Genomic DNA, 18,996 nt, shown 5'->3' on the forward strand with positions numbered 1-18,996 from the left:
AACATGTCCATGCCTTCGAAACAGAATCATACACTCTTTACTGTCCCCTCTACTGGTCAGTCAGTCGTTCACGCTCACACACACACTCGCTCGCTCGCGAACCATGCGTATGAGAATTAGCGAGAGAGAGAGGGGAGAGAGAGATTGCACCTCCGTCGGTTTATGATAGAATAGCCCAGTGACCAATCACGTCATAGGTGGGCTGGGCTCAACATTTCTCACAGTCCTACATGGGCCCTTAAAGTTTGTTTGTTCGCGGAATGCGAAGTGTGATGAAAACGTGTTACTAACACCGTTCGGCGATAATCAAATGAATCGGATTTGGATATTCGATACATATCTTGGAGTTCCGAGACACCTACGGTGCCGTTACGCACGAACCTCTTATAGTCGATAAACGTTTTCCTCGCTGCCTTGAGGCACCACCAACCAACGATTAGGTATTGGTGTTTCAACATACAAGATCTGAATTACAACGACCTCAATGCAAATCTGAAAGGAGGATATGCACAGCAACAGCGACCAGAGTTGTGGAAAGTATTTGTATGTGAGATCACGGAGGTTTCACGGTGAGCGTCTCGTCAGTTCAAATTGACCTAACTCTGCTGGGTTAGATCGCTGCTTGGTCAATAGGAAAGATACGGTTCCGCGCATGGACTGAAGACTCTGACATTCCACTAGTAGCCAAAATAAGCTTTACGTAGCTACCAGCTGGTTGCTAAGAAGGGTTAAACTGTATCTAAAGGGAGTTGGAAAACCCAGCCTTTTCTTCCACACGGATCAACTCATTGGGTGGGAGCTGAGAGAGAGACAAGAGTCCCCAGCAAATCAGGACTTAATTGATTAAAGAGACTTAATTTGAATAGGGGGCTGGCGAGGTGCCAATCGCCTTTCAAAGAACCCTCTTATGATTAATCGCAAAGCATTATTGATAATCATAACAGGACAAATGCGCTGTGGATGGACTCGATTTTTGTAATTTTCAGCAGATTTTTTTAGTAATTTTTTATTCTTTCTTGGCTGATGTGTGAGCCAGCATGTCGCGGAGGAAACAAGCAAAGCCGCAACATTTCCAATCGGACCCTCATCTGGCCTTATCCAAGCACAATGGTAAGTTCGGGCAATGGATCGCTCTTATCCAAGCTACTATCTTTTAATAGCTGGTTTTCAGATGTTTTTGTCTTTTTATGATCGTTTCTTTTTGGATATGAACTCTTCCCCCTTTCTTTTCTAAGTTAGGCAAAAAAATATGAATTCATGCAATTTACAGTCTCAAATCATCTTATCATAACACGACACATTTGTTATATATATAGACTATGTACTTTATGATCGAACTATGACCCGTGCCTTTTCTATATCGCTCTAAGACACAGTCAAATACTTTTATACTTGAAAATATAATATTATTGCGTTTTGTTGTTCATATTACTTTAGAATTCAACTTTATGTTACAAAATATAACCGTGTAAAAGTGCATGCGTTATAGTTTTGTTATTAGGCTGCTTAGCCTACCTTTACCTCGACATAGGCTTCTATGTAGCCTACACTTTTAGTATTCACTTTTAGAACACTTTGTGTGGTAGGCTACAAAGATTGATTTTTTTATCAACTATTTTGTCTTACACACTTTGAAGCAAGTTTCCTCTATTGCTGCTGCAAGCAAAGTTGCTGCAGCGAAAGGCTCGTTTAAGTTTCTGCTTTTGTAGTCGACTTAGTTTCACTCCAATCGTTGCCCAACTGTACTCTATGCACGGACAAGTACTTGTGCGTCGAAATAACCAGTATTTTCTTAAATGTTTACCCTCTATTTTGGGTTTAGGCCTATATAGAAAATAAATAATAATTTGCATACTCGCGTAAAGTTTCTACTGTTTCTGACTGTCCTGTACATAGGCTGGTCTACAAAGTCGGTATTTCTCTGCCAAGCCTTGGCTGGATGAAAATAAAATGATAAGAAAATATAAACATTTGCTTGAATTATCGATTTTCAGTTTGTTGACATCTTGTGGTCTTAATGGCGGATGGTAAACATTCGGTTTACAAATTATATGACATTTAAACCCCAAACTCAATGTGATGCACCAGAACACTGAAACCTAAATGACCTTTTTTTAAATGTATTTTTAACTAGGCAAATCAGTTAAGAACAACTTCTAGGAACAGTGGGTTAGCTGCCTGTTCAGGGGCAGAACGACATATTATTTTCCTTGTTAGCTCAGGATTCGATCTAGAAACCTTTCGGTTACTGGCCCAACCACTAGGCTACCTGTCGCCACCTTATAGTTATTATGTATATCCTTATTTAATGTTAATACATTATAATGGTTTTAAGCTTAGTCGCATGCACACTTTTTATTTACTTCCTACATTTCCCTTGTGTATTTTTTTTAACCTTTATTTAATCTGGCAAGTCAGTTAAGAACAAATTCGTATTTTCAATGACAGCCTAGGAACAGTGCCTTGTTCAGGGGCAGAAAGACATATTTTTACCTTGTCAGCTCGGGAATTCGAGCTTGCAACCTTTCGGTTACTAGTCCAACGGTCTACCACTAGGCCACCTGCCGGTGTATATTCCTAAACCATAATTTTCAAAATATTTAAAAACTTAAATGTTAGAATAGATGACATACTGCTTCCGATTCTCTCTCCTTCGCCCCCCCCCCACTCTCTCTCTCTCTCTCTCTCTCTCTCTCTCTCTCTCTCTCTCTCTCTCTCTCTCTCTCTCTCTCTCTCTCTCTCTCTCTCTCACACACACACACACTGAGAGAAAACGAGAGAGAAAGAAATAGTGAGGGACAGAGGCCTGTTATTTTACGATAGAAGTTAACTTCTCCCTGAAACTTCTACCTATAATTTTCAAAAATATGTAAAAGGTTTATGTTAATTTACTTTAACAAAAGCTCAGCACCAAATTACCTCACGTCATGAAAATTAGCTAGTATAAAGAATATGTCAAGTTGTGGTTGAGACCATCAAAAAGATGGCGACAGTGGCTGAATGAATTTTATTATGCAACTACCTTGGTTGCTTTAGGACCGCTTTGTCACCCTGCGAGTTTCCACTACTCCGGAGTGACCAGCTGACCATCTCTTTTAAGTCCACCAACAGTCACGTTTCCTCTTATGCTGATACATTTGATAAAATTATGTTTTCCAAAGAGACCTATAACAAGCTGGGATTTAATTTTCTATTGCTAAAAATGTGCTTTAGACCTGCTGTGAAAACCAGGTTATGGAAGTATTTTTTATAGGCCTACAACACCCATAGCCATAACTTTCACCCTATAGTGTTTGTAAGGTATTTTGATGCAGCAAAGTTTAAGTTTCACTATCTTAAAAATAGCAAGCAATTTGCAGATTATTAAGGTTTGTATAGGATATATTGCCTCAAACGTACAATTTACTGAAATAACTATTTTCAAAATGGTTGAATGGTCGTAGTGAAACGACAGTAGTTTCTATCTAACATTCTAGAATTGTAAATGTATTTTAAAAAGTCTCACATATATAGTAGATTTAAGTGTTGCGTTTTCTCTGTTCATTAGTTTAAATGGAAGTTAGATTAGGCTTTGTCTTTTTGCAGACTATATTGTCATTGCACTAGCTTTTTGCAAAGGAAATCATAAGCTCCTATCTCTGATACAGATTACATTTGACTTGTTTGTAGTTACTGCTCTATAGTATCCCATATTCCTCTATTATTACTATTAATATCTGTTTAATAGAAGTGTTTGCCATGACATAGCCTACAGAAAGGTAACTCTAGAGGCTCTTTAATTGTCCTCAAATGGCTGATTTTTCCATACACATTGTCTATGTATTTTCCTTCTGAGGAGTTGTATGGAAATATATTTTCATCGAGACAGTCATTTTAGTTTGACTTATTTTTCATATATAACTAATCTATATTTTTGGACAGATTTGACATTGTCCATGTTTTAAGCTCTTTCAGTGTGTGTACAACTATGTTGTTTGCAGTATCCTTTAAAAAACATGTTATGCTAGCTGGAAATAAAGCTCTGTTTCACCCAACTTAAACCTTGCATAAGAAGCATTTACTGTTACCAAAGGTTGCATGATTTGGTTGGAACTAAGGATCAATGCAAAACATAGTCTATACCTAGAATCATACTTGTTTTTCCTTGACTGCTGCATTTTCCCTAAAATGTAATAAAGTAGTGAATAGTAACTTTAGTCATTCTCAGTCAGCAGACTGGTGCCTACTGAGTTTCACAATAAATAACCCAAATGCATCATGCATTAAACAAGCTGAAAATGCAATACCTGTAATTATGGGTTAGGGACATGGAATACTTGCATTTCTGGTAATGGGTTGATCATTCTAGAATGTATGCTCATGGCTGAGAGATCTCCTGTTTGTGTGGAACTGGAAAGTCCTCAGGAGTCTCTGTATGCAAAATAAAAAAAGAGGGAGGCTAACATTCCTAATACATTTTAAGGAGATGCTGAGGGCATTTTGCCACTGGGTAGTTAGCGTATGAGGTTGAAAGTCAAGGCTGTCTGTCTCTCATCTCGTCCCTCCGAGAGAGAGAGAGAGTTCTCGGGTGGGATGTTCAGCTGTTTTAACCTTTGCCAGGGTCCCCCTGTGTCTCCCTGTGGGAAGTTGATGAGAGTTCAGGCTGCAGTGTGTTCTCCTGTACCTCGTCATTGACCCCGCTGATCAGAACCACAGGGGCCTAGCAGGGACCCTGTCCTATATTTGTGATGGGGGGGGTCTTATCAGTGTGACCGCCATCCACTTCCACCCTGCAAGAGTAGCCCCCCCAGAGGGAGATCGGCAGGGCGGTTCTCGGCCCTTCGCACTGTTGTACCCGACAAACAACAGGGATTCAGTTACTTGTCATTTTGCCAATGTTTATAAAGTGGAAGGCTGAGATGTATCCCGGCTGAAGGACTTGCTTGCTTTTCTCCCTTCTCCTCCCCTTTAAGCTGTAATCATGTCACCAGGGCAGAGCTGCTAAGGCTGGGGCTTGTCCATCCGGGAAACGGCAGCTATAGTGGAACCCCATCTAGTGTTCACTGGGATGTTTCCAGTGAGGCAAGCAGTGTGAGGGCTGGAGAGGAGGTGGGTTAGCTCAGGCATGCATCAGACATCAGTCATCCTACTGAATTCACAAGTGTCAAGAGGCTTGAAGCCAGCGTCCCTAAAAAAGTAACGTAGGACCTCTCAAAAAGCTACTCTGTCATATTTTCTACTAATCCACATCTCTATATCACTTATTATTTACTCTCTTCTGTCCTTTTTATACAGCTCTCTGTTTTGGCATGTGTCTCTTCTGCCTCCCTGAAGGCCTGATCTCTGGTGACTCCTTGTAGCATGATGATTTTTATACAGTTTTTATACAGAGTAACGCATTATTTTTATTCTGAGATCATCCTCAGCTATTTTTTAAACATTGACTAATTTATGCACTGTTGCTGTAGACATTTGGGTGTTGTGTGTATTGTGGCTGTTCTCATTTGTTGGCGTTATTTTCATAGTATTCATTTTCTTTATTCATAAAGACATCAGATGAACAAAATATTAAATATCTTCTCTTTTTATGTGCATATCTACTTATGTAAACAAACATGATTGCATGCCAGTACATGATTATATATTTAAGACTTTCAAATACTCCATGCTTCTGAGATGTTTAACCCTTTTTAATAGCCAAGGTGGTGGTATGGAAATAGCTTCTTGTGAAAGAGCACATTTGAGATGGAATAATTTGATTGTTTTAATTGGACCACTATTTGCTTTACAATCACAGAGTATTTATGAAGGAAGGGGGTGGGGTGTGCTGGGTGTTGAGAGTAACACACTTTGAGATTTAGAAAGTGAATTTACCCCTTGTTCAGTCAAATCCTAGCCTGTTACAAGTATGTTATTTTTAGGGACATATATATTGTGGTTTCAGTGAATGTTATGAGAAGTTGATAACAGAGTTACATTTGGGCATATGCTCTTTGTTTCATTTTTCTCTGTGGTTTTGAATATAGTTATTTTGGTCGCTAAACATGATCATGTTTAGATAGAATCCACAATGTGATACAATCCACAATGTCCAGTTTCCATTCACTTGACGAATGAGAGAATGTTACATTTAAAGATAGTTATTACTGACTGCCTAACTAAATAAGTTATCCACAGGTCTCTGAAGAAACTTGAGCTAGTCACTTGTTCTTAGTGTTTTCATACAGATTCCATTGGACAGTTTAAACAAACCTTTGGATATATGGAATCTTAAATCCTTTTTACATTTTTTATTAATGATGTGTGGAAATAGTAGCTTGCGGCTTCAACATGTGTGTCATCACTACACTCCAGTGCACTTTAATCTAGCAAGAGAATAATAATTAACGCTATGAACTTGATGTTTACATTTTTGCTTTGATAGTGCACTTTTGTATATTTGTAAAAGTTTGCTCCTCTAACCTCTAGGTAACTTTTTTAAGTTCTTGAAGGGCGGTTCAAGCGCTTTTATTTTGTTGTTGACTTTGGATAGTTTTCTCACATTTTTGTTTAGCTACATTAGTGTTTCCTACAGCAGTGTATTCAGGACATTGTGTAAATTGATGTATTTCCTCTTACATAAAATCCACTTTCATTTGTTCACATGATCAACCAATACCAAACAAAGCTACTCTTCCTTCCCACGAGGTAAATCAAACACATTTTTCATTACTGACTCTTTCAGGGGGGGCTGCATGGTTGATATTAAAAAGTTACCATTAAAGTTGGAGCAAGTCTTCTCCGTTTGCATGGTTAGAGTGGTGTGAGTCTGGGTTTTACTGTCATGGCAACTTTGCGTTATCTGATGTCCCAGAGCAGAGAAACGTTGAGGGAGATAATCCCTGAATTAAACAGGATCTGCTTTGAGTTGGCCAAGATGAGCAGGCCAGGCCAGGCCAGGCCAGGCCAGGCCGTGCCGACGAGCCCGCCGCTCCCATGCTGTGTGAACAATGGGAAGCCATCCTGTCTCAGTGGGGAAGGGCCGCACTCATCTCTCTCTCTCTCTCTCTCTCTCTCGCTCTCTCTCTCTCTCTCTCTCTCTCTGTCTCTCTGTCTCTCTGTCTCTCTGTCTCTCTGTCTCTCTGTCTCTCTGTCTCTGGGTTTCATTTTCAAATGAACCCTCCTCCCTTTCCACCCGTGATGAAAATGTAGATCGCCGGGGCCCACAATGAAAGGGATTCATAGAGAATTGCAATTTGTAAATCAACTTGTATGTTAAACAGTGAGATTTTGGTTTGACAAAAAGAAGATAGAATGAGGAAAGTCAGGAGCACAGCAGTGGCACAGGAGTGTTGACTCGCCTTTTGTTCTTTTCACACTGACCCCTGTGTTTGTTGAATGGAAATTGCATAACCAAGACCAGTTTCTTTGCACATTTAAAAGACAATTATTCATTTAGCATATTCTTATTGGTTGGTATTGAATTGCCTGTTGCTTAAACTGGTGTGGCCAGTTGCTTGGTTTTGGGCAGCAAGCTGTTCATTCTAATATATATGACAGCAGCTCCACTCATAGGTCTTGACTCATTTATTGACCCATTTGTAGTTATGTTTTGATTTTATTTTTCCCTGGAAGGTGTGTGTATATATATATATACTGTGATACTTACAGATTTACATCAATACAAATTAACAGTTTTTGATACAAAGTTTTATACTTTATGTTTTACTCTTCATTTTATATTAGGTACTATAATGTGTTTTATTTATTTTATGTTTTGTAATTTATTTAAAAACATGTGTTATGTAAACATTACAGATATTTTAGTAAAAACAAAATGTATAATTCTTAGTGATATAAGTACAATAATGGCATATATAATTTTGCACTGTCTTTGTTGAGTGTCCGAGTGGCCAGAGAGAACAATCTGGAATCCAAAGGTTCTGTTTATTGTGGCTGTCAGATTCCGATTGCAGCCTGACGGGATACAAATTAGCTTAGTGACAGGGATAACCTGTCCAAGACGCCTGTAGTCGAGTTGAAAATGAGCAAAGTTGACAGCAAATTGAAAGTCTAATAAGTCCTTCAAATGGTTGATTTTGCACTCAATGGACAAGTAGACATGGAGGAGTATGAAATATTGGAAATCAATGCTTCTCTATGAAATGTCATTAAGCCCCAATGTCCTCACTTCATAGTATTTTATATGCTGATGGATTGTCTATAGAAAATGATTACTTAAAAGATGGTTGGCTTGATGAAACCAGATGTACATCTTCAAAGATCACTTTTAGACAATATTTGAACAAGTATGATTGATTTCCATTCTTTTCTTATCCTGTTTCTCAGAGCCACCACATTAAAAGGAGTCTTTTTCACTATTTTTTTGGTTTATTGTTGCTTTTTTGATGGTTGTTTTTTTGTGAACTTATCAAGCAGATAAGTGTAAAACTGATTAATTTAAGATTAACAACAAAGGAATTTGAATAGATAAAGCTGCCTCTTCAGCTGAAAAACATTTCTAATCACTAATCCTCTGTTTCCCCCTCCTGTGTTTTTCAGGGGACACAGAAGAGCCCTGCTCGGAGGAAGACCCCCCCCCTGCAAGGAGTCAGATGCCCATGTCTGTAGCAGATGTTGTGCTGAGTTCTTTGAACTATCAGATCTTGAACAACACCAGAAGAATTGCACTAAGAATCAATTAGTTCTGATAGTGAATGAGAATCCTGCCTCTCCTTCCGGAAGCTTCTCGCCTGGCTCCCCTCCACATAATCCTGATGAGCAGATGAATGACATGGTTAATAACACTGATCAAGCAGAGTGCAGTGACCTTTTGGAGCATAACGCTCTTGACAAAGAAGAATCCATGGACGTCAACGTTTCCGAAATCAACGCTCATCCTGGTCACGACAATGATGGAGGTAGCAGCCACATGGAGGGAGGCAGTAACATCAACATGAACACGGGCGAGGGAAATGGCCACAGCTCCAGCAGGAAGAGCTCCGGACCAGCACCGGGCACCTCGATCGTCTCTGCCGCTCAGCTACCTCCGCTCGGCAACCTGACTGACCTGGGGAGCATCTCTATGATCAACAGCAACGTCATCATCGAAAACCTGCAGAGCACCAAAGTGGCTGTGGCCCAGTTCTCCCAGGAGATGCAGCGCTCGTCTGGGTCCGGGGGCCCGAGGGTGGCAGTGCCGGCCCTGATGGAGCAACTCCTGGGCCTGCAGCAGCAACAGATCCACCAGCTGCAGCTCATTGAACAGATCCGTCACCAGATCCTGCTACTGGCCTCCCAGTCCCCTGAAATTCAGGTGCCCCCCAGCATCTCCACACCAGGAGGCTCGTTGGGGCCGTCAGCCAACCCACTGACCACGCTCAGCTCCCATCTCTCACAGCAGCTGGCTGCAGCCGCGGGCTTAGCACAGAGCCTGGCCAGCCAGTCTGCCAGCATCAGCAGCCTGAAGCAGCTGGCTGAAAGGGCGCAGCTACCTCAGAGCAACAACGCCAGCAGCGGTGAATCATCTCAGAGCATCAGCTCACTGGGGTCGTCCACAGTCAACAACTCCCAGTCGTCATCTGACAAGAGGCCAATACATGCGATCAGCAGCAACCTCCACTCTCAGCTCAGTAACCCATCACACACTAAGTCATCCATGCCAGCCTTTGGGATAGGTAGCCTGTTGAACCCTGTAACTAATCCACATCTACCTCAGCCCCCGTCTGGAAACCACCTATTTTCCAGCTCCCTGCCCAGTATTGGCACCACAGTGGAGGACCTCAACTCTCTGGCTGCGCTGGCCCAGAGGAAAGGCAAGCCACCAAACGTAACTTCATTTGAACCCAAGAGCAGCTCAGAGGAGGCGTTCTTCAAGCATAAGTGCAGATTTTGTGCCAAGGTGTTTGGGAGTGACAGTGCCTTGCAGATCCACCTGCGATCTCACACAGGTGAGAGGCCGTACAAGTGTAACATCTGTGGCAATCGCTTCTCCACCCGCGGTAACTTGAAGGTCCACTTCCAGCGTCATAAAGAGAAGTATCCACATGTTCAGATGAATCCATACCCTGTCCCCGAGCATTTAGACAATATTCCAACGAGCACCGGCATTCCATATGGTATGTCAATGCCTCCAGAGAAGCCTGTGACCAGCTGGCTGGACAGCAAACCTGTTCTCTCCACTCTGACCTCGTCAGTGGGCATGCTGCTCCCACCAACCATGCCCAGCCTGCCACCATTCATTAAAAAAGAAGATCATTCGGTAGCCATAACCAGCCCCTCCTTTTCCACAAAGACTGACTCTGGTTGTGACGCTGCTGAGCCATCAATGAAAAGCAACGACGGGTTGTCTGAAGAAGCTGCAGCCCTGCCTATGTCAAACGGGAAAACTGAAGAGGGCAATCACTCGTCGAGCTTCATGCCGAGTGTGAGCTCTGAGTCTGAGCGCAACACAGAATACACAACCTCCAACAGCCCGCCTATGATGACCAACCCTCTCATGCCCCTCATGTCTGAGCATTTCAAGGCTAAGTTCCCGTTCGGGGGCCTCTTGGACCCGCTCCAGGGGTCGGAGACCTCCAAGCTGCAGCAGCTGGTGGAGAACATCGACAGGAAGTTGACGGACCCCAATGAGTGTGTCATCTGCCACCGTGTGCTCAGCTGTCAGAGCGCTCTGAAAATGCACTACCGTACTCACACTGGAGAGAGGCCCTTCAAGTGTAAAGTGTGTGGCAGAGCCTTCACCACCAAAGGGAACCTGAAGACCCACTACACCGTCCACCGGGCCATGCCTCCACTCAGGGTCCATCACTCCTGCCCCATCTGCCAGAAGAAGTTCACCAACGCAGTGGTCCTGCAGCAGCACATTCGAATGCACATGGGAGGGCAGATCCCAAACACCCCACTGCCAGACAGCTACTCTGAGTCCATGGGCTCCGACACTGGCTCCTTTGATGAGAGGAACTTCGATGAGAACTTTGATGATCTGGACAACTTTTCTGATGATGATATGGAGGGGATGGAGGGTATGGAAGGGATGGAAGACGGCCCTGATAGCAGCGTCCCAGACACCCCTAAGTCAGCCGATGCCTCCCAAGACAGCCTGTGCAATTCCCCCTCTCACCCCGAGATGGTCGTCCAGGACGGGCAAGAGAAAAACCATCATGCCCATCACAACGCCTACCACAATACCCACCATGATATTGACTATAGAATCCACCACAACAACCTCCATAACAATCAACATCACAGCCACCATGACAACCACCATAACAAACATCTTAACAACCACCATGACAATCAGCATAACAGCCACCATAACCCCCACCAGAGGCTGGTAGAGGAGCTGCAGGCCAGCAGAATGAAGGCCATGGGGAACAGAGGTTCAATGGAAGGGGACTGCCTCACTAATGACTCCTCATCTCTGGGTGGGGACATCGAGAGCCAGAGTGCCGGGAGTCCAGCAGTGTCAGAATCTACCTCTTCCATGCAGCCCCCATCCCCTACCAATGGGCACCCCCAACATCAACGTAAATCCCCCAGCTTGGAGGAAAGACAGGAGAGGCAGGAGAGACAGGAGAGGCACCAGAGGGCCTTGTCCCTGGATCACATCAGTGCCAGCCTCATGCAGCATCACCCTTCTAGCATCGGGGCCCTGGACCTGACATCCTGCAACCCGTCTAAAGACCCACTGGGCATGCTCTTCCCATTCCGTGAGCGTGGCACGTTCAAGAACACAGCCTGTGACATCTGTGGGAAGACGTTTGCATGTCAGAGTGCCTTGGACATCCACTACCGAAGCCATACCAAAGAAAGGCCGTTCATTTGCACGGCCTGTAACCGGGGCTTCTCGACTAAGGGCAACCTGAAGCAGCACATGCTCACCCACCAGATGAGGGACTTGCCCTCGCAGCTCTTCGAACCCTCTAACACCAGCCTCTCCTCCAGTCCGACCCCCTCCCTCCTCTCTGTGAACTCCCTGTCCTCCATGATCAAATCAGAGGTCAACGGCTTCCTCCACGGCCTCCACCACCATCAGGACCACCACAGGGACCACCACAGGGACCACCACAGGGACCACCATATCGACCATCACAGGGAACACCACAGGGAACACCACAGGGACCACCAGGACCGGGATCACCATAAGGACATGGCAAGTAACATGCCCCACGGCCTGGTGACCACCTCGGACTCTACATCCCCGGTGCTCTCAGCCTCTGCCCCTCTACGCCGGACACCCAAGCAGCACTACTGCAACACTTGTGGGAAGACCTTCTCCTCCTCTAGCGCTCTGCAGATACACGAGAGGACCCACACTGGGGAGAAGCCCTTCGCCTGTCACATCTGTGGTCGGGCTTTCACCACCAAAGGAAATCTCAAGGTAATTGTATGATTATAAACATTATGAATGCAATAGATAAAATACACACATATTCAATATCTCAGGGCAATTGTATATTTAAAAACATTATGAATGTAATTGGAAAATGTCCACATATTTATTAATGAATATCTATAGGAGGAGTATAAAAATCACCATAACTTTGAGCAACAAATTGAAGTGTGTTATGTTAGTGCCATTCGGAGGCAGTAATGTTCTATAATTGATGAAAGAACCAGCTCAGCGGAAAGGTTGAATCACCCCATTAATATGATTATTGGGTAGAAACCTGAGAATATGATCAGCAGAGCACAGCTGGGAGTGGTTCAGTTAACAGAATTAACTACAGTTACTAGAGGCAACCAGAGGCAACCATCCTCAGTTTTCCAGAGTTTACCCCATGAAAAGCCCAGTTTCCCTTTGACCATTTGGAAAAGGTGATAAACCTCAGAGATAAACAGGAACTGAAGGGCCAAATGTGATCACACCACTCAACTGTGTGAAATCAAGGTGGTGAAACATAGAAAGGTGTAATATTTAGGAAGCACTGTCAAATGTATAACCAGATTGCAATTACTGGGTAATCAGCACCAGTTATAGTTTACACCCTTGATGATATAAAAAAAACAATACCCTTATTATTTGTAGCAAGATTTCACATTTAGCTGATGCTATGATTTTGTAGTGTGTTTTTATTACAATTATGTATAATTTCTAGCAAGTGATATTTTAAAACATGTTATCACTCTAGACAACACATTCAGTTGTGTATCTGACACCTCCATGTTTCTACAGATTTAAAAATAATAACATGAATTATCTGTAACACTCATCCTTTCAGGATCAAAAGAAGGAGAAAAATACATTGTCCTCGTTGGCAAAGGGCATAGCAGGGGTAAACATCAGATGTAATACTGGCCAGGGCAATTTGAACCAAAGCACAAGGGTCTCTCTCCCTCATGAGACGTTTGAATGAAGGTTTCAGATTAAATGCAGTATTTCATCCTAGCCATAATAAAATGGTTACACCATGCCCACGTCCCCACACCGTTCACAGCTCACTGCACCAATCCTCCTGCTGTACCCAGGGTGCTGAACTCTTTTAATACTAACTTGCTGTTTGTTATTTTCTTTTTTTCCATTGCATCATCTGTTACTATGTGCCTTTGTCGTGGCCAAATTTGAAATATTTCTGATTTGCGTCCTCTAACTCTCTATATCTCTGTTTCTCTTTCCAGGTTCATATGGGGACACACATGTGGAACAGCGCCCCTGCCAGACGCGGCCGCCGGCTCTCTGTAGATGGCTCCATGGCCTTCCTGGGCACCAACCCTGTCAAGTTCCCAGAGATCTTCCAGAAGGACATGGCATCTAGGTTGGGCAACGGAGACCCGGCTAGCTTCTGGAACCAGTACGCTGCAGCGTTTTCCAGCGGCTTGGCAATGAAGACCAATGAAATCTCTGTCATCCAGAACGGAGGCCTGCCATCTCTATCGGGGAGCATGGGGAACGGGGGCAGCTCGCCCGTGGGCGGCTTCACAGGCAACCTGGAGAAGCTGCACAGTACAGAATCCAATGCCGCTCTGGCTGGCCTGGAGAAAATGGCCAACGCAGAGAACGGGACCCACTTCCGATTCACACGTTTCATGGAGGACAACAAAGAGATTGCCACCAACTAGAGACTTTTTCCCTCTCATATGTACACACACACACACACACACACACACACACACACACACACACACACACACACACACACACACACACACACACACACACACACACACACACACACACACACACACACGCACACACACACACACACACACACACACACACACACACACACACACACACACACACACACACACACACACACACACACACACACACACACACACACACACACACAGTGATTGAAAAGAGAACGAGAACGAGAACCAGGCAAATACAAAGAATGACTTGGCTTTGGCTTGCCTTTGAAACTTTACCAACATGAGTGTGAAAAGAAGTTGCTTTTTTGTACAATGTACAACATGTTATAGTTTTAAGGAGCTTATTTATTAGTGATTATAACCCTGCTCGGAACCAAGTGGAAGCATTAACAGTTCATTTTTTTCTGTTCTACAGCCACAATGGGTATGAGCTACAAGTGAGCTTTTGAAACTTTAGCATATCTTTACCTTGGCATTAAGTTATTTTTGTCTGTAGTATATAGCTTTAACACAACTGTTGATGTTCATGTGATGCATTAGATCTGTAATAAGTGAAACAGAATGGCTGTAAATGATGTACACTGATCTACTCTAGATGGTCTAACAGATGTGTATTAACGTTCCCCCTTGAAAAAATCATTGAGACTTCAGGCAAGGGACTATGATTACACTGTAGTCATTTGCTTATCAACCGCTGTTGATCTTTTATTTAAGGAAAATGCAAGCATTCAAGCATTTCAAGTGTTTATTTAGTTACAGTAGGCATTTCAAGTGTTTATTTAGAGTTACAGTAAGCATTTCAAGTGTTTATTTAGAGTTACAGTAAGCATTTCAAGTGTTTATTTAGAGTTACAGTAAGCATTTCAAGTGTTTATTTAGAGTTACAGTAGGCATTTCAAGTGTTTATTTAGAGTTACAGTAAGCATTTCAAGTGTTTATTTAGAGTTACAGTAGGCATTTCAAGTGTTTATTTAGAGTTACAGTAAGCATTTCAAGTGTTTATTTAGAGTTACAGTAAGCATTTCAAGTGTTTATTTAGAGTTACAGTAAGCATTTCAAGTGTTTATTTAGAGTTACAGTAAGCATTTCAAGTGTTTATTTAGAGTTACAGTAGGCCTAACCTGTTTTGTTCGTTAATGTTATTCTATGTATTGTCCTTTTTTTCTTTCTTCCATAGTTCCATTTTTTTTCTTTATCTTTTTTTGTTTTGTTGCTTTTTGGTGTTAAGTTTAACACAAAACAGTTGTGCTGTTAGAGGAGATGATGAATTCGGAGAGGTCCACTTCCTGGTTTGAAGTGAGAAGAGAGCCAATCATGTTGGTGGGATTCTCCTATAGGTCATCTGCTGGATTTCCACATTGCTGCTATGTCCTCAGCATCCTCATTGGCATCAAGTGCAACATATGTGTTGACGTCTATGTAAATAATGTGAGACGTTGGAACTAGAAATTCCATCACAAAAAAATGTACATATAAAGCTCATAAGACAAAGTCCATCTTGGCTAGGGGACAAATGATAGTCTTTTTATAAATATAAATATATATTAGGTTTGACAACCTTCGGACTGTTACATGCACTTTCTTGGAAAGTTGGAAGATCTTTATGGGTCCAGTTTCTCTACACTTTAATACCTACTAACAACTAAGATACTGTCATTCTTTACTCTATTATTCAAATACATCCGTTTTCCAAAAGAAAACTATGAGTGTTTGTGTCTCTTCATTCTCTTCTGTTTCTTTCTGTTTTGTATGCTTTATGATTGGAGATAACGGGGTTGGGAATAATTAGAGAGTTTTCACTTTTGAAATGTGGTCTTGTCATGTTATTTGAGGGATCAGATATTTTTTGTTGTTGTAGATTAAACTTTTACATTTGAATTTAAATATGCACTTATGAAATAATACTGTATCATGGATCTATTAACACTGGTCAATTAATGTATCTCCCCTCTCATTTTCGACTGGCACTTGTTGTGAAGCAGTAATTAAAAATTGAAGCAGTATTGTGAAGCAGTATTAAAATGTAAAAGTGATTTGCATGATTGTGTCAAACAATCTGAGTTCGGATGTAGACGTAATCAATGAGGACACCTGGGTTGTGGTGATCGGTCATAAAACAAATATGCGATAGCAGAAAAAATATGCGATCGTCACATTTCTTAGTTCATCATTCCTGCTGTTGTCAGTCAATTGAATCTTTAATTAAAGAATCGACCGGTCCCGAAAACCTCTGTCTTTCAAAGGCTTGATGTGATGGGTTTAGAAGACTCGTCGTCACAGTCTAGGCCTAGGGTAACACTCTCTGTTACTCATCATACATTTGAATCCATGTTTCACCGGAGTGAAATTAGAAACGTGAATGGAAACAATTGGGGTGTCTGGGCTGTATGCCTATGCAGATTGCAGAACACGTTTCGTTCAAATGCAAAAAATAATGCATAATTATATTCTTAATGGTGGCCAGAATAGGCCTTATAAATTACATCAAAGTGAACAACAACTTGTTTAAACTGTCGCTAAATTAGCCAATTTAGGCATACAATGTGTTATGACGCATACAATTTAAATATTCGGTGATAGAAAATATGAATTTTTGTTTTGAATTAGTGTGCTAAAACAGGCTGCGTTGTTAATTTCTGTGTAACGCCTCAAAACTAGAGCAGGGGACATATTGCCAGAAACACCACGTGGACAGTTGATGGAACGGTTGATGACATTGGAGGCATATTTTACCCTTTTGCTTTTCAACAGCTGCATTTAATTTAACACATCATTGCACATCCTGCAATACAGGACCTGTTCATTTGAGCTCCGCATCCTCTCTCCCTCGCCGCGCTCTCTCCCCCTCCTCTTCGGGATTTTATAGCTGGCTAGATTCCCCAATATTTACAAGATCTAGACGCTAAATGATCCTTGCGGGACCGACGATGAGATCCCTGCCCCCCGTGCCTGTTTTCCCTTTTGACGGTCACATCTGGTCCCCTGATAGAGAGTTGTTCGTACAGTGCATCAGCTTCCGGATTCTCACCGGTGCTCGGTGATTTGGTTAGTGATTTGTCTTAGAAAAGTAAACAAGGAAATGAGGTGTAGGATAATATCGGATTTTTTTTTATCTTGTAAATGTGACATTTATTTATATAGCAGTTTATGATTATAGTTTGACTAATGATACCTGATCTGCCTATTTAATCAGTCGTAGATTTAGCTCCATACACTTTGATGTAGAATGGAAGTTATTTAATATTTCGTTTGTAACCTTAAGTGGGCCTGTAAAACTATGCAGGAAAAAAAAATCTTTAGATTTATTAACACGAATTTCAAAATATATGTTACACTATAACTATAGTTGGTTCAATATCCATCCAGAAGCACAATATTTAAATAATAATAATAATGATTATAATTAACTATAATGAACTAATAATCATAATAATAATAATAATAGTGGTAAAATTGCCACGACATAGAGAACCATTTGTTTGTTAAATGTGTTTATTTCAACCATATTAAATCATTCCTAATTCTTCATAAAACCAATAGATACAATTTTCAAATGCATGTAATAGTGGATGGATATTATGGTTTTTATTTGAAGAGCTGGAATTACTTACATTCAATCGAACTTTGAACTGGTGGAGCTTCAAACATGAGTTAAATGCCTATATACAATGTGTGGCTATAGTTCACTATATCACTGTTGTGCATGTAGGGGTAATGAAGTGTTTGATGTGATACAGTGTGCTTGTTTTCACTCAGCCTCAAGGTGGATAAACTACTCTGATTGCAGTAGGGTACATATAGTCTATGTCCTTGATGACAGTCCAAAGCTCTGAAATTCTGCAATGCACCAAGGAAAATGTGTTGAAAACAAAGGTCTTTTTAATTTCAGGAATATTTCCTTTGAATATATATATCATTTTAATTCAGCTATTTAAAGAAAGATCAAATCTTCAGAGAGGCTTGAGAGCCCAGATACTAGGGAGCAAACCATCAACGATTGCTAACTACATAATCGTAAAAAATAACCCAGTCTTAACTCGAGGGCCCGGCCACGGATTTAGGAGAATGGAAAATGGTGGGATAAGCATATGGAGCAGCTCCCCTTGTGTGATCAAATGAGAGAAAAGGGATGCAACAAGGAGAAATAATGAAATAGACACATGCTTTTAGTTGTGTAACAAACCCTCAGTGAGTGGTCCTAGTGATGTGTGGTGGAGGAGGGCCTTTTTCCCCAGGCGTGCAGCAGGCAACAGCCCTACTAGCTTTGGTTAAGTATTGATTGAGCTGTGCAGCATTACAGAAACACTTGAATCTCAGGTGGCAGGAATGTGTAGAATTGATCTCTTCCACTGTGCCTCCCAGTAGTGGCTTTCTGCTTCACAACACAGCACCACAGGAAGACTGGGGTGAAACATGGTGAAACATAATCTCCACAGGCTGCCCCTAGTCTGCCCATGTGGCTCTCTGACAGACAGGCTTTTGGCGTGTGTCTCCATGCCACCATCCAGTGTTATAGAATAAGATGAATAAACACTTTTTAATTCACACTCATGCACATAAGCATCTTCCATAACGTTCTTATAGAAGATGTAGATCTGTCTCGTTTCCACCACTACGGGTATTGATGTTTGTTTTGCAGCCTTTATAACATGCTGTTTTAGTGTTGTTGTCTAATGGACTTAACTGGTTTAAGGTGGTAATGTCTGAAGGGGAGGATGGAACACATTAACAAAGTAACTTTACTGTCCCTTTAGTTTTAGTGTCTCTACAGTAAAGTCTGTGCTCTATAATTAGCAAATGTATAACTTGTCATTTGCACAAAAAAAAATGTTTTTGTAATTTTAGTTATGAAACTATAAACAGCAAGGGAGGAAACACCTATTTAATTCTATAATCCATCAGACAAATTTTATGGACTTGAACTCATGTAGTGTACCTTCC

General features: G+C 41.8%; 1 protein-coding gene across 3 annotated transcripts; it reads left to right on the forward strand.

Moving 5' to 3' along the window:
* Positions 1 to 231: 231 nt before the first annotated feature.
* On the forward strand, positions 232 to 14,161 carry LOC124035562 (sal-like protein 1). Of its 3 annotated transcripts, none has more exons than XM_046349045.1 (3): positions 232 to 1,114; positions 8,533 to 12,340; positions 13,579 to 14,161. In XM_046349045.1, the coding sequence occupies exons 1-3, from the start codon at positions 1,038 to 1,040 to the stop codon at positions 14,017 to 14,019; spliced, it is 4,326 nt and encodes a 1,441-aa protein (XP_046205001.1). In that variant the 5' UTR covers positions 232 to 1,037; the 3' UTR covers positions 14,020 to 14,161. The 3 variants fall into 3 exon arrangements, with proteins under 3 accessions (XP_046205001.1, XP_046205000.1, XP_046204999.1); XM_046349044.1 differs by having other exon boundaries at positions 232 to 1,110; positions 8,521 to 12,340; XM_046349043.1 differs by lacking the exon at positions 232 to 1,114 and adding an exon at positions 5,064 to 5,175 and having other exon boundaries at positions 8,521 to 12,340.
* The last annotated feature ends 4,835 nt before the right edge of the window (positions 14,162 to 18,996 follow it).

This window comes from Oncorhynchus gorbuscha, linkage group LG05 (assembly GCF_021184085.1).
Source record: "Oncorhynchus gorbuscha isolate QuinsamMale2020 ecotype Even-year linkage group LG05, OgorEven_v1.0, whole genome shotgun sequence".
In the NCBI taxonomy this organism is placed as follows: Eukaryota; Metazoa; Chordata; class Actinopteri; order Salmoniformes; family Salmonidae; genus Oncorhynchus; species Oncorhynchus gorbuscha.

Coding starts and splice junctions, on each gene's coding strand:
- LOC124035562 (XM_046349043.1), top strand. CDS start 5,105: ATGCATCAGACATCAGTCATCCTACTGAATTCACAAGTGTCAAGAGGC. Junction 5,176..8,520: donor AAGCCAGCGTCCCTAAAAAA/GTAACGTAGGAC, acceptor TGTGTTTTTCAG/GGGACACAGAAGAGCCCTGC. Junction 12,341..13,578: donor CCACCAAAGGAAATCTCAAG/GTAATTGTATGA, acceptor TTCTCTTTCCAG/GTTCATATGGGGACACACAT.